Source organism: Myotis daubentonii, chromosome 14, assembly GCF_963259705.1.
Source record: "Myotis daubentonii chromosome 14, mMyoDau2.1, whole genome shotgun sequence".
Lineage (NCBI taxonomy): Eukaryota > Metazoa > Chordata > Mammalia > Chiroptera > Vespertilionidae > Myotis > Myotis daubentonii.
The window spans coordinates 7,155,700-7,170,390 of NC_081853.1; the positions used below are offsets into that span (position 1 = coordinate 7,155,700).

At 53.9% G+C, this 14,691-nt stretch overlaps 1 protein-coding gene across 3 annotated transcripts in view; it reads left to right on the forward strand.

Annotated features, from left to right (window-relative positions):
* LRIG1 (leucine rich repeats and immunoglobulin like domains 1) overlaps positions 1-14,691 on the forward strand; it is a 101,682-nt gene that overhangs the window by 77,533 nt on the left and 9,458 nt on the right. For all 3 annotated transcript variants that reach the window (XM_059663026.1, XM_059663027.1, XM_059663028.1), the window contains 5 exons: positions 938-1,081; positions 1,819-1,899; positions 5,120-5,191; positions 5,796-5,867; positions 9,067-9,230. In XM_059663026.1, coding sequence (XP_059519009.1) covers positions 938-1,081; positions 1,819-1,899; positions 5,120-5,191; positions 5,796-5,867; positions 9,067-9,230 — 533 coding nt within the window. The remainder of the gene's footprint in view (positions 1-937; positions 1,082-1,818; positions 1,900-5,119; positions 5,192-5,795; positions 5,868-9,066; positions 9,231-14,691) is intronic.

Sequence of the window (14,691 nt, forward strand, 5' to 3'; positions counted from 1 at the left end):
GGAGTAGAGGGGGTCACAGCAGGGCCCTTGCGGCCTAGCAGCTTGCCCAATACCCAGGGCACCTCGAGGCCGGATTTAGGACCGCTTGCCAGCATGTCCCCACCCCTCCTTTAAGCTACATCCTTTGACTGCAGGTGAGGATGTAAATATGATCTCCTGCCAGGTCTCTGCGACTGACAGACACCAGGACTTATTTCTGCCGGAGGGAGAGACGGAGAGACGCACTCCCTGCTGCTGTTAAACTCTCATCAGTCTTCTCCAAATTTATTGTCCGTATTCCTGCCCTAGACCTAATTTCCCATTTTTCAAGGATAGATGACTTAACACACCAAGGAACCAACCTAGGCAGGGCTGTGAGAGAGGGGCAGGGGGTGCCCGGAGGAAGGAAGGTTTGATTCTGACGCTCAGGGAAGCTGGTCAGCTGACAGTGGGGGTGGGGGTCACCATAGATGTCTGGACAGGAGGCTCTGGTGCCCAGGGAGATGCCCAGGTGAGGCGGAAGGCCTGAGGAAGGCTTGTGCCAGGTGGTGGCCAGTGGTGCCCTCTGCTGGTCAATGTAGGGAGCCTACCTGGGCGCCTGCTCCCTGTGCACACGCTGGGGTCCTGTCAATCTCAAGCCCCTACGGAGAAAGCCTCTCAGAGTCTGGGTCAGGACTGGCCCTGGGCACCCACGTGAGGGCTGGAGCCTTGAGCCTTGAGTGTTCCTGAGCTGCGTGGCCTCTGCATAGTCCTCGGTCACCAGACTTCCTGGTCTCTGTGACCTCCATGAACAACCCAGGAGTCAGGCTGAGTGCCAGGCCCTGACCACTCTACCTCCGGGATGCTGGTGCTGTCCCCTCCCACTGAGGCCCGGCTGGCATGGCTGATGCCCAGGAGGGGAGCGGCAACCTGGGCAGCCTGCAGTGACGTTGCTCCCTCCCCCCCGCCCCCTCCACAGGATTCTGTCCTTCAACAACCTCACTCGGCTGGACGAGGGGAGCCTGGCCGACCTCAGTAGCTTGAGCATCCTGCGCCTCAGCCACAACTCCATCAGCCACATTGCGGAAGGCGCCTTCAAGGGACTCAGAAACCTGCGTGTCTTGTACGTCTCACTGTGGGGTGGGGCGGGGGGGGGCTCCCGCTGGGAGGGCAGTGAGCAGCCAGCTGCTTCGTTGGGGCCCCTTCCACCGGCTGCCAGTCAGCATTGGACCCAAAACTGAGCTGCTCTGCACAGGCTCACACTTTTACATAATCAGTTGGAAAAGAACTGGGGAGTGTCACCCCATATACTGGAAGGTTATGGGTTCGATTCCCGCTCAGGGCAAGTACAGAAAGCAGCCAGTCGATGCTCTCTCACATCGATGCTTCTCTCACAGCCTTCCCGTCCCTCTTAAGTCAATAAGCATGTCGCGGTAAGGACTAAAGAGAGGAAAAAGGGTCTCTGGTTGGTGAGAGAGCAGATAGAAACCTGATTTAGTGCTGGGCCAGGTGTCTGCTCTCTGGGGTGGACCCAGACCAGGCTTCCCACATGCTGCCTGCAACCCTCCTTCCCGGCCCCGGCCCCGGCCCACGGGGAGCAGATGAGGTGGGGGAGCTGCTTGCTCAACGTGCGTCAGGCCTGCGGGAAGCTGGGAAAGCCAGGCCTCCCCGCACGGGGTGCACCCCTGGGCTTCGGGCTCAGCGGCCTCGCTTCTCTCCATCGAGTGTCGCAGCTGGGCGCCCAGAATACACTTTGATGTTTCAGTCTCACCGTGGCAGTTTGGGCGGCAGTCTGTCCTCCACTTCCTGTGAAGAACGAGTGGAGAGCTGGGTGGTGAGCTGTCTGTCTGTCTTCCCCAGGGACCTGGGCCATAACGAGATCTCGGGCACAATAGAGGACACGAGCGGCGCGTTTACGGGGCTCGACAGCCTCAGCAAGCTGTGAGTATCGCTTCTGGGAGCTCCGCCCGGGGGGGCCTCGGCCCCGGGCACCTGGGTCCCGGCCCAGCTGGCAGAGCGGCTGGCGCTGGTTTGGGAAGAGAAATCTAAGGAGGAGAGAGGGAGGCGTGCGTGCTCCCAGCTTCTCTGGCCAGTGGTCTTGTTGCCCTGGGTGTTGGGTTCTTTAGGGCTGGAGACCTGGTGCCCCGGGCCTGTCAGAGCGTCCCCCCTCCCCCATTTAGAACTGATGTCAAACAGCCAGGTTTTCCATTGTTCTTTGCATGAAGGAGTCTTGACCTCTTCCTCGAAGAAATTGTGTGAAATGTGTAAAGCGAGTCTTTAATCAGTGTGTTTGTTGTCGATCATACTTTTAACCAGAGGCGTTTACAGGGTAGTGTAGTAGCTGTTTCCATTGAAGGTGTCTGCTGTTTGTTTTGTCCTTTGAGTTCCTAGACTTGGCCAGGCCTTCTGTGAGGCCGTGCGTGTCCCATCCAACAGTCCGCGAGGGCGGCTGCCGTGCGGCCTTTCTGCTGAGGAAACAGAATGGAGGGGTTTGCCTAGGACCACGCGGCTGGTGGGTGGCAGGTGGCGTTCACCCACATTCTCCCTTGCTTGCCCCCCTTCTCTGCGTCTCCCCAGCACTCTCTGCAGGAGTGGGGACCGGAGCAGTTACCACGGTCCACCTGCCTCTCCGAGGGGGTTTGGAGGAGGACAGACGGGGAAGACAGGCCTGCTGCTGCCCCGAGCCTGCCCCTGACCGGAGGCGGGCGAGTGGAAGTACCATCTGGGAGCAGCGGTGCGGGCCCTGGGGAGCGTGTACAGCGAATGTTTCTGATGTGCTTTGGGAAGTGGTTGTCATACCTTCTGTGCTCAGTTCTGAGTAAGGAGCTGTGCGTGCTGAGGACTCTGTCTCTTCTTGCGTCCTGTATTCTGACAGCTCGTCACAAAGGCCAGTCAGTCCTTTTCCCTGAAAACGCTCCCTCCTCCCCGCCTCCTGGCCCCTCTACCCGCCCCCCCCATAGCACAGTGGGGGGTCTGCCCTGCCACATGGGACGCCCGAAGCCTGCTCTTCCTCCACAGCAGCCTTGCATCAGGGCTGTCCTCTGCCAGCCGAGCCCTGCCCCCACCCAGATGTCTGTGGGGAGAATGTGGGCCTTGCTTCCATCTACCAGCAGGGTGATTAGCCCTGCGTACTTGAGGACCTGAGAATTTGCTTTATTGCTATTGTCACCATTAGAAATAACAGCCTGCCCTCACTGTCAGAGAGGCCAGTGTGACTCATATATAATGGCTGACAGAAGCACAGCTTTCCTGGACCTAGTTTACCAGTTTGCAGGAGACTTCACCACAGTCAGAGCATTTGCTAGGACCTGGAGCTGAGTAATGCGAGGTGGGCGGTGCTTCGGGGCGAGGGGTTTAGTGCCCAGGGTGCTGTTACTGCTCCGCGGTGGGGGGGGGGGGGGGTAGGAAGGGGGAGGCCACTAGTTAGCGTGGCCACCGGCATCCGTGTGCGCGGTTTATTTGTCTCAACTGTAAGCTGCAGATTGAGAGGTGGTGGACATTCCGATGAGACTTCACATCCATGCAGACTGCCTCCAGGAGAAAGGAGAGGCAGCGGGGTCTTGGCCTCCGTGCCCCTGTCACCTCCGGAGCCAGCAAACAGCTGGCTTTGTCTGAAGGCTACACTCAGCTGTTGGGTGGGGGGGGTCCTTAAGCAGAGGCCCGAGAGGAGAGTGTGTTCCTGGTGGGGCATCGGGAAGCCCCGATGGACATGGGTTCGCAGTGGACAGGTAGCAGGCGGAGACAGCGCCTCCTCCGGGGCTGGCGGCTGCAATGTCTATTCTGAGGGAGCATCTATTCTGAAGGAGCATCCGGGGTTTGCCGAGCCCCCAGGGCCCTTGCAGTTAGGCTGGTGCTGGCCAGCGGCTGCCCTGCGGCCTTAGATTTCTCCAGGCTGTGTTTTCTGCCCTTTGTCCTTTCCAGGAGGTCTGGGGCTTTGTTTTCCTTGTGGGTCCCAGTCTTCACGTAGGTCTGCAGGTGGAGCTGGCCTTGAGTTGAGATCTTGCTCCTGATTCTCAGTGGACCCTGGACGAGGAACCTCCCCCTTCCCCCTGCATGAGCCAGGCCGGCTTTCTACCCTCCCTCCCCGCCCGCCCACCCGCCCAGGCGTCGTCCCCAGGTCAGCAGCTCGGATCTCCAGGGGTCTGTTCCCAGCAGTCTCTCTGTAACGGGCCTGGGGGGGGTGGTGTACTCGGCAGGACCCCGTGTTCAGCAGCCAGCTCCCTGTGCGACAGGCTCTCATCAGAGCGCCTGGTGCCGAGGAGGGAACCCTGAGAACTTAGTTCTTTTCATCCCCTTGTCCAGCATCTTCAAGGTGCTGCTTTCCTCCCCTCCCCTCCCCTCCCCTCCCCTCCCCTCCCCTCCCCTCCCCTCCCCGCCCCCTTCCCCCGCCCGCCGGTCCAGAAACAAGCTTTCCTGTGCATTGCACAGCCTTCCTGTGTCAGATCGTGATTCCTAAGAAAACTCAGCCGTCACTGAGTTTGGGAGCGAATTGGCAGGAGCCCCCCAGCGGGTGGGCGGCCCAGGGTCCAGGCAGGAGAGACAGGAGGCTGACCTGGGAGAACGCCTCCTTGGGACGTGGTGAGCCTGGTCCATGGGTGTCATTGACAACCTGGGTTCTTGCTCAAGAGGCCAGGGCACTGCCCCTCAGGTCCTGAGGGCCTTCCTAGGCAGGTCCAGCTCCCTGGGGCAGGTGCAGACTAGGGAGCCATCTCCATGACCCTCCCTGCCTCCTCCTGCCTCTCCTGCCTCCCTGGGGACCTCCGTCCAGAATGCAGTTTTCAGAAGTGGGTGTTCTGAGTTTTCATTTCCGTCTCTGACCACTTCCTCGCTCCTCCGAGGCCACGGCTACCCTCAGCCCCACCCTCGGGTGGTCCGTAGAGAGAGGCAGCCAGGACCAGGTGATCCCCACTTAAATGTCCGAGGGGCCTTTCTGGCAATCCCAGCCTGTCACCGCCGCCGAATTCCAATGAAGATACGCCTTTCACTTCACCAAGGGGAAGGCCTGTGCGCTACTGCCCGTGAGCTCAGCGCAGGCCAGGTCTCCACCTGCCGCTCGGGACACACTGTCAGGCAGCACTGCCCTGACTGTGTCCTTTCTCCCGCCCCTCCCTGTCGCCCCTCCCCTCCCCCACCGCCCCTTGTGGATGTGTGGAAACTGCAGATCTCTCTCTGGAAACAAGATCAAGTCGGTGGCTAAGAGAGCATTCTCGGGGCTGGACAGCCTGGAGCACCTGTGAGTACCTGGGCAGACCTTCCTTCCACCAACTGCGGCTCAGGAGCCGCTGGCCACTTAGCCACAGTTGTAAGCCGAGACGCAGGCGATCGGAAACGCCAGCTGCTTCATTCTCGTTATAAGTCAGCTTCAACTCTGGCCTTCATTTGCCTGTGCCAGGAGCCTTACACTGCACATGGCCCGGGGTGAGCTCCCAATTAATGCAGGCGGCGATGGATAACTCCCAGGGCCTGGCCGGCCCAGCCTGGCATCTCCGCTGCTGTGGCTTCAGATTGCTTCGCGGGAGGTTTTCTCCTCGTGGCTCCGGGGAGGGTGACTCCAGTGCTGGATTCTTAGTGTATCTTGTCCATGATCCAGGCTGACCTGTTGGAAAGGTCTGCCTGTTGGCTTGGTGGGCAGGCCTCTCCTGGCTCACGCTCCCCTGAAGGCTGGCTTGCTCCAGAGTTACTCCCCATGCTCCTGCCCATGTCTGCGAAAAGACAGCACGGACACGGCCTGGCTCCCCGCACAAGCAGGCCGTCCTGAACACCCCGAGCCCTGGCTCAGATGCAGGTGCCTAGAAGGTGCGGTGCTCTCGGCCTCAGCAAAGGGTGTTCTTTTGCAGGAACCTTGGCGAGAATGCGATCAGGTCTGTCCAGTTTGATGCCTTCGCGAAGATGAGGAACCTCAAAGAGCTGTGAGTACCTGGGCGTCTGGGCCCCCTTAGCACCCGCAGTGTCAGAGCGAGAAAGGCCTTATTTGGATTGTGCCTCATCTTATGAATAGTTGTTGCCCCTTATCGTTGTATGTAACTTATATTTTCTTTTAAAAAGATTCCCTGGGGGTTACTCTGGACCAGGGGTGGTAAGCACACCACTTCCAGCTGTTCCCGGCTCTGGGTGCCATGGGTCTGTCTGGGCGGCGGCCGTGAATAGTGCGTAAGAGACGGGCGGGGCTGGGTGCCAGGCAGCTGGGTTAGAAGAGACAGCCTGGCTGCGCTTGACAAGCGCTGCTCTAAGTCACGGGACACGAGCTCTAGACCATGCAGTCACCCCGTTAATTAGGGCAGGGACATGTTTTCATCTTCTGGGTTTGCTTAAAATGAAGGGTCTGTGTCGAGCGGCTGCTTTAAAGGACGGGGGCCGTGAGCAGGGCAGAGGTGACGGTGTGACGTCCGGGCCCAAGGCCCTGGAGTTCCCGGTTGGTGCTGCGCTGTGGGCTGTCATCGTGGGCCCGTGGGGGACGGTTGAGCTCCCCTGTGTCCTGTCTGTGGCAGAGGAGCCAGTCTCGGGATCTGGGTAGCGGCTCCCATGTTTCTTCCATTTTGGGTGCAGAAATCTGATGCTGCAGCCGCAAGGCCTGGCCGGAAAGTTGGCCCCTGAGGTGCGGCCGTGGTTCTCACAGGGGCTGGCAAAGCGCAGCGCCACGGGAGGGCCGTCTGCACCCTGACTCCTGAGGTTGCTGGGGACCCTCAAATGCAGGCAGGCAGGGGCGGAGGAACCAGAGCGGGAAGCAGGCCCTGGCGACACCCACATGGTGAGACGTGACTGTGCTGTGAGGTTCCCTCCCGTCCAGTAGTGCTTTTCAGAAGGGTCCCCCGTTAGAGCGGGCGTGCGTGGAGGCTGGGCACACGGACGGATGTGTGACATGGCACAGAGAGCTGGGTGTTGGTTGTGAAATCTAAGCCGTGAGTACGGAGTGTTTACATTACATTTCTTCCAGCCTTTCTGTTTTTGAAACTTTTCAACTATAATGTTAAAAATATCTAAGTAAGTGGGAAGAGGATATTTGAGAGAAAGGAAAGGACAGGAGATAAGATGTCCCTTTGGCCTTCTAAAAATTGCGGTTTCCTGAGACAGCGTTCTAGTTGGAAGCAGCTGCACACTCCCAGGTGCGGGACACGGCCCTCCCACCCCCGCATCTGCGGGCCGGAGGCGCAGCTTGGCCCTCCGCCTGCGTTTCCCATCAGTCACTGCGTGTACCAGCTGTGCCTGGCCCCGGGCCCAGCCTTCTGCTGGAGAAACGGTGAATTCCACTTGGTCATTTTCTTCCCCATCAGATCAAGGCAGGTTGTACTGTGCGCTTAGTCATCCTCTGGGTAAATTTCCACAGTGATGATTAGAAACACACTCTGAGTTGGAGTCATGAGATGCACGAGGGAGCCGCGGAAGGAGTGTTGGGACGGCTGGCGGCGGCCACGGAGGACGCTGGCGAGGCTGCGTTAGAGTTGGGGCAGTAGGCGTTCCGTCGGCAGGGCCTCGGGTTGCTGGCAGGGTCCTTGTCCAGTCTCAGCCCAGCCTTTCTTTGCAGTAACCTGTGTGTGTGGGCAGAGGCCAGGGCCCAGCGCCCTCTGTCCTGTTGGTCCTCACGAAAGCTTTCTCTCCGCGGAGTGCCGGTAGCTTCTGCGGCCTGGGCTCCCCAGGGGATGTCATTGTGGAGGATGGGGAAACCCTCAGGATGGGATGCAGGGATGCGGCCAGCAAGGATGCTGAGTGTGTGGTGTGAGGCTTGACCCTTTCCACACACGTTTCTCATCCAGGACAATGTTCCAGTTTGTTCCTGTGGCTCAGATGAAATCTGTCCCTGTCCCCCGCTGGGTGCCGAGCGCCGCACACGGGAGGCCCAGTGTCTGGCTGGACACATGTCCGAGCACCAGGCTGTCCTGCTGCTTGAGAGGAAGGGGCGGCACCCAGATCCCCTCCTGGGGGGACCCATGAGCTTCTGACAGGGAGCGCTCCCCTCGTCACCAGGCCATTGACTCTGCAGCAGAACAGCCCCCCGAGGTCTAAGCACAGAGCTACCTGCCCCCCAAGTTCAGATAAAAGCTAATGCTGATTTGAAGGTCTGACTTGGGCCAGCATCCCACTTATCATGGCTTTGAGGCAATTGTTCTGTCTTTAAAAAGATTCTTCCCAAAGTAAGCTTGGTCAGTGAAGATGGCCAGCTAACCGGGGCCGGCAGGAGGGGCGGGAAGCGAAGGTGTGATTTGGCTGAGCGGCTGCAGCGTCGCTCCCTGGCTGTGACCTCAGCAGCCACAGTGAAACAAGGGAGCTGTGCCGGCGTCTGAGGGAGATGGTGGGTGAGACGGAGGCTGAGGGCGTGGTGTTGGTCCTGTGACGTTTGGAGTTTCCAGGCACGCGTGTCCTGGGGACGGGGTGTGACCAGGAGCCCCGGTGTCTCCTGGGCCTGGGAACAGGGCAGTGAGACCCTGGGTTGGCTTGTCTTCGAGTGACTGGGCAGGAAGGAATGTCCAGAGATGGCGATTCCGGTTTCTGTTCAAAGGCGGATCCTCAATTGCTAAGAAATGAAAATGAAAATATTCTCTGTTTTGGTTGGAGCCTCACAAAACCAAAGTGGCGCGTTCCCATGCCCCGGCAGCGCGGTGAGCTCAGCTCTGTGGGAGCGGAGCCGCGGGCCTCCCTGGTGCTGGTGCAGCGACGCGGGCGGACGAGTGTGGGCCAGGCCCGCCTCCGAGGAAACACGCAGCCCTGCCAGACAAGGGGCCATCGTGTAGAGGTGGCGCCTCCGCAGAGCCCGTGCAGCAGGGAGATCGCGGTCCCAGGCCCCCTGCGGCTCCCTTGTTCACCAGGAGCCCTGCTCTCAGGCCCGGAGCGTGAGCGTCCCGGTCACGGCAGAGCGTGGCGGTCGGATGACGTGTCTGAACGCGGCTCGTGCTGTGCACGTGGTGCTCGGGCCCGCGTCCCAGTGTCACCCAGAGCGTGGGTCCACCCGGCCTACGCAGCCAGAAGCTGCGTTTTATCAGCATCTCCAGGTGGATGGCCTGTGGCTGCTGAGGGACCGGGAGGGAACCATGATCATCAACCTGCTGCACGAGCGGCAGAAGCTGACCAGGCGACGGGTCGCTGTGGCGCTGAGCATTTCTGTTTCTCTTGCAGCCGCATCAGCAGCGAGAGCTTCCTGTGTGACTGCCAGCTCCGGTGGTTGCCCTCGTGGCTGCTGGGTCGGACGCTGCAGGCCTCCGTGACCGCCACCTGCGCCCACCCGGAAGCGCTGCAGGGCCAGAGCATCTTCTCGGTGCCCCCGGAGAGTTTCGTGTGTGGTAAGCCCGTCTGTGGTCGTCTCCCGTGCCGGGCGCGGAGCCAGGAGCTCGTCACGGGGTGGTTCCTGTGACCAGAGCGGTTTCCATCAGCTGCTGGGTGCTGCTTGCCTCCCACGGAAACCACACGTGGTGTTTACGGCCAGGCCGCCTCCTTATGCGGTTCTTGGAGTCCACGCTTTAGGCAGAAGGGAGTGGGGTGGTTCAGTTACAAATCAGAGTAATCAGTTACAGGAAGATAGTTTGTTATTTCAGGAGGGCTCTGGGGCCTGGTGTGGCTGTGGATTTGCTCAGTGTCGGAGCCTGGGTTTTAATGTGTTTCTTTCCAACCCCAAGAATGAAAGGTTAAATGCAGGAAGAACGAGTCCCAGGAGAACACGCGCTGCAGTAAAAATAATTCCTTCATGTTGACTTGCCCTCTTGCTGTTTCTCAAACCACTGAATCTGCACTTGTAGCTTGAAATTCCTTTTCCTTCTGATTGTTGGAACGCAGCTCTTGCCCAGGGGGGTTGGGCTCCAGCGCAGATAGGAATAGTGCAGTGGCCAGGGAGACGTGTTCTGAGAATGACCACTTGTGCGCTGTTCCTGGTCTGTGCTCTGAGCAGGAGCGAAGCGGCTGGGGGTCCCAGGCCTGCCTGGAGCAGCTGGGCCAGCATGAGTCCAGCTGCCTCCATCGCTCCTCCCCGTCTGCCTGAGCTCCGGTCCCTGCTCTGGTGATCATACCCAGGAGCACCCCTAGTGATATGGGGGCCCCTGTGGCTACTTCTTGGTCCTACTTTGTTCGCACAGTCATAGCCGTGTGCCCGCCCACCTTTCTCCCGATCAGTCCAGCACAGCCTTAAAGACCCTGCCAACACGGTAGCAGCTTTTCTTACTGATCAGTCTCCTGGGAGCTCCATGCAGAAGGTGGGGTGCACGTGGCTCTCACCCCTGGGGCAGATGCTCCTCAGGGCCTGGTCCGTAGGGCGCCAGGATGGTCAGAGCTCTCTGAGGCCGAGTGCTCTGCCCTCTCTCCCTCTCCTTTCCTTTTATATGTCGCATGTAGCCTCCAGCCTGTGGCCCTGGCATGTTCTGGGCTGTAGCACCTCTTACCCCCTTGGGCTCCCACCCAGGTGTCCTCGGGTGTGGGTGGGAGCCATGGAAACACTGGCAGAGAGCAAAGCTCTGTGCTAGCCTCCCATTCATTTTTTATAAGATGGAGATGTGAGCATCACACCCACTAGAGCAGGGGTCCTCAAACTACGGCCCGCGGGCCACATGCAAATACAAATATTGTATTTGTTCCCGTTTTGTTTTTTTACTTCAAAATAAGATATGTGCAGTGTGCATAGGAATTTGTTCATAGTTTTTTTTTTAAACTATAGTCCGGCTCTCCAACGGTCTGAGGGACAGTGAACTGGCCCCCTGTTTAAAGAGTTTGAGGACCCCTGCACTAGAAGGACCACAGGAATCAGTTCAGATAACAAGTGAGGGTGCGGGTGGGGAGAGACAGAGCCCCCTTGGGGCGGGGGGGGGGGGGAATGGTGCAGCCGCTTGGAGACAGTCTGTCAGTTCCTTAAACAACCGAACAGCAATCCTACTCGTAGCTCTCTACTCAGAGAGATGGAAACAGACGTCCACATGGACACCTGTGCATGAAGGTTCATAGCAACAGGACTCGGAATAGCTAAAAAGTGGCGCTAACCCAGTGCCCACCAGGTGATGAATGGGTAGATAAAATGTGGCATAGCCATGCAGTGGAATGTCATTGGGCCATAACGGAGGGAGTCAGTCATACAACACAGATGAACCTCACGCAAGACCACATGTTGTAGGATTGCGGTCACATGAATAGGAAAACCAGTGCAGGTGGCAAGCAGATTAGTGGTTGCTGGAGGGACGGTGGGAGAAGGGATGGTGGCCAACAGGCATGGGGTTTCTTTTGGAGGTGGTGAAAATGTTTTTAAAATCGATTGTGATGATGGTTGCACATATTTGTGAAGATAGTACAAACCATGGAATTACATACTTTAAACAGGTGAATTCTATTTCAATAAAGCTATTTTTTTAAAGGTAAATAGAATTTTGCCCTAACTGGTCTGGCTCAGTGGATAGAGCGTCGGCCTGCAGACTGAAGGGTCCCAGGTTCGATTCCAGTCAAGGGCATGTACCTTGGTTGCGGGCACATCCCCAATAGGGGAAGTGCAGGAGGCAGCTGATCGATGTTTCTAACTCTCTATCCCTCTACCTTCCTCTCTGTAAAAAATCAATAAAATATATTTTTTTAAAAAAAGATAAATAGAATTTTTATACCATAAAATTACCCCTGTAAAGTGTACAATTCAGTGGTTTTTAGAATACTGAAAAGTTGTGTAACCCTCACTACTAATTCCAAAAGGTTTTCGTCACCCCTAAATGTGCTCCGTGTCCCAGGCCCGCGGCCGCTGCTGCTGCTCTGCTCCCATCTCTCTGTGTTACGTGTTCTTGATGGTTCACGTCAACAGAGCCGTACAATATGTGGTCTTCTGTGCCTGGCTTTTTTCACAGCATAATTTTTTAGGATGTATCAGTACTTCATTCTTATAAATGGCTGAATAATAATCCATTGTATGGATATACATGTTATTTATCCATTATCCATGATGGACATTTAGGTCGTTCCTCTTTTTTGGTTATTGTAAACAATGCTGCTATGAATATTTGTGTCCAAGTTTTGTGTGAATTCTTTTGGGTACATAAGTAGGAGTGGAATTGCTGGGTCATATGGCAACTCTGTTTTACTTTTTGAGGAACTGCCCACTGTTTTCCAAAGTGGCTGCATCATTTCATAGCCACCGACAGTGTATGAGGGTTTCGCTTTTTCCACGTCCTTGTCAGCATTTGTTACTTCTTAATTTATCTATAATAGTTGATGTGAAGTGGATTTTCAGTGTGCATGTTTTTTTTTCACTATGTGTTTTTTTTAATTCTCACTCGAGGATATGTTTTTCATTGATTTTAGAGAAGTGGGGGTTGGGGAGAAAGAAACACCGATCAGTTGCCTCCCGCACATTCCTCAATGGGGGATTGAACCCACACCCTGAGTATGTGTGCTGACTAGGAATCGAACCCACCACCTTTCAGTGTACAGGACAATACTCCAACCAACAGCCACACTGGCCAGAGCTCATTGTGTTTTATTTGCATTTCCCTAATGACTGCTGTTGATCATGTTTTCAAATGGTCACTGAACACACACACACATACAGTCTGCTTTGGAATAATGGCTACTCAGATCCTTTGCTTATGTTTGTCTTTTTATTGAGCTGAAAAGTTCTTTATATATTGAGATTTAGACCCTCATCAGATATATGACTTGCCAATATTTTATCCCAGCCTGTGCATTATTTTTCCATTTTTTGATGGTTGAGGCACAAAAGTTTTAAATTTTGATACATACCAGTTTCTCTATTTTTTCTCCTGTCATTTCCACTTTTGGTGTCAGATCTAAGAAACTGCTGCCTAAGGCAAGGCCACGGAGCCTTTTCTTCTAAGAGTTTTATGATTTTAGTTGCCACATAGACTTTTTTTTTTTTTTTTTAAGAATATTTTGACTATTGTGGTTTTCTTGCATTTCCCTATAAAGTTTTGGATCAGCTTGACAACCTCTGCAATCAACACAATTGGCGTTTCGAAATAGGAATTCCATTGAACCTGTACATTAATTTGGGGAATATTGCTGTCTTAATATTAATTCATGAAAATGGGATGGCTTTTTGTGTGGTTTTTGTTGTTGTGTTGTAACTCTTCTGTAATTTCTTTCAGTGGTGTTTTGTGGTTTTCATTGTACACATTTTAAAAATTCTTTCTGGAGCTATTTTAAATGGTATTCTTGATTTCATTTTTAAAGTTTCATTGCTAGTGCATAGAAATGCAATTGAATTTTATATGTTGATCTTGTATTCTGCAACTGTGTTGAAATAATTTATTAGTTCTAATAGTTTTTCAGTAAATTCCTTAGGTTTTCTTTATATGTGATCATCATGCCATTTGGAAAAAGATAGTTTTGCTTCTTTTCCAGTCTGGCTCTCTTTTACTTGTTTATTTTTGCCTAATTGCTCCGGCCAGAGTCCCCAGTACATTACTGAGCAGAAGTGATGAAGGTAGACATCCTTATCTTTTTCTCTGCTCTTAGAGGGAAACATTCAGTCTTTCACCATTAGGTCTGATGTTAGCTGTGGATTTTTCTTCGATGACCTTTATCAAGTTGTGGAAGTTCCCTTCTATTTATAATTTGTTCATAAAAACATTTCAGCTTTTCTCATGAGAGGGTGGGTTTTGCCAGATGCTTTTTTTTGCACCTGTTGATGGGATCAGGTGGGCTTTACCTTTATTTTTTTGATAATGGTGTAATGCCTTGATTTGTGGATGTTAAACCAGCCTTGTATTGCTGGGATAAGTCCAGCTCGTTCATGCTGTATGATTCTTTTTACATGTTGTGGGATTTGTTTTGCTAGTATATTTGTTGAGGATTTTGTTGAGTTTTCACTTGTAAAGGTCTGTAGTTTTTTTGTTTTTGGTGATGTTTTTGTCTGGTTTGTTAACAGATAAAATACTTGCCTCAGAGAATGGAGCTGGGAAGTGTTCCCTCCTAATATGTTTTTGGGGAAGAGTTTATAAAGATTGCTGATAATCCTTATTTAAATGTTTGGTAAAGTTCAACAGTTGTACCTTTTAGGTCTGGGCTTTACTTTGTGGGAAGTTTTAAAATTATTAATTCAGTCTGTTTACTTGTTAGAACTATTCAAATTACACATTTCTTCTCCAGTCAGTTTTGGTAGCTTGTGTCTTCCTCAGAATTTGTGCATTTCAAACTGGCTGTCTAGTTTGTGGGCAGTTATTCATAGTAGCCCTGTATCCTTGTTCATTGCTGTGAAGTTGGTAGTAATGTCCCTTCTTTAATTCCAAAGTTTGAGTCTTCTCCTTTCTGCTCTTACCCTTTCATTTCAGCCTGAAGGATTTCCTTCTGTATTTCTTGTAAAGTAGGTCTGGTAGCAATGAATTGTCTCAGGTTTTTGTTTTTTTTCTAAACCTGAGAATAATTTACTTTCGCCTTCATTTTTGAAAGGATGGTTTTGCCGGATGTAGGATCCTTCTTTCGCATTCTCTCTCTTCCAGTACTTTGACTATGTATTCCTGCTGCCTTTGACCTCCGTGGTTCTGGTGAGAGATTAGCTGTCACTTTACCAAGGTCCCTTGTGTGTGATGAGTTGCTGTCTTTGCTGCTTTCAAGATTCTCTGTTGGCAGCTTGACTGTGATGCACCTGGGTGTGGTCTCTGAATTTATTCTATTTGGAGTTTGCTGAGCTTCTTGGATGTGTAGATGCATGTTCTTCACCAACTATAAGTTTGGGGTCATTATTTCTTCAAATATTCTTCCTGCTGCTTTTCTTTCTTCTTCTTCGACTCCCAGTGTTTGCATGCTTAGTGCTATCTCCCAGGCCTC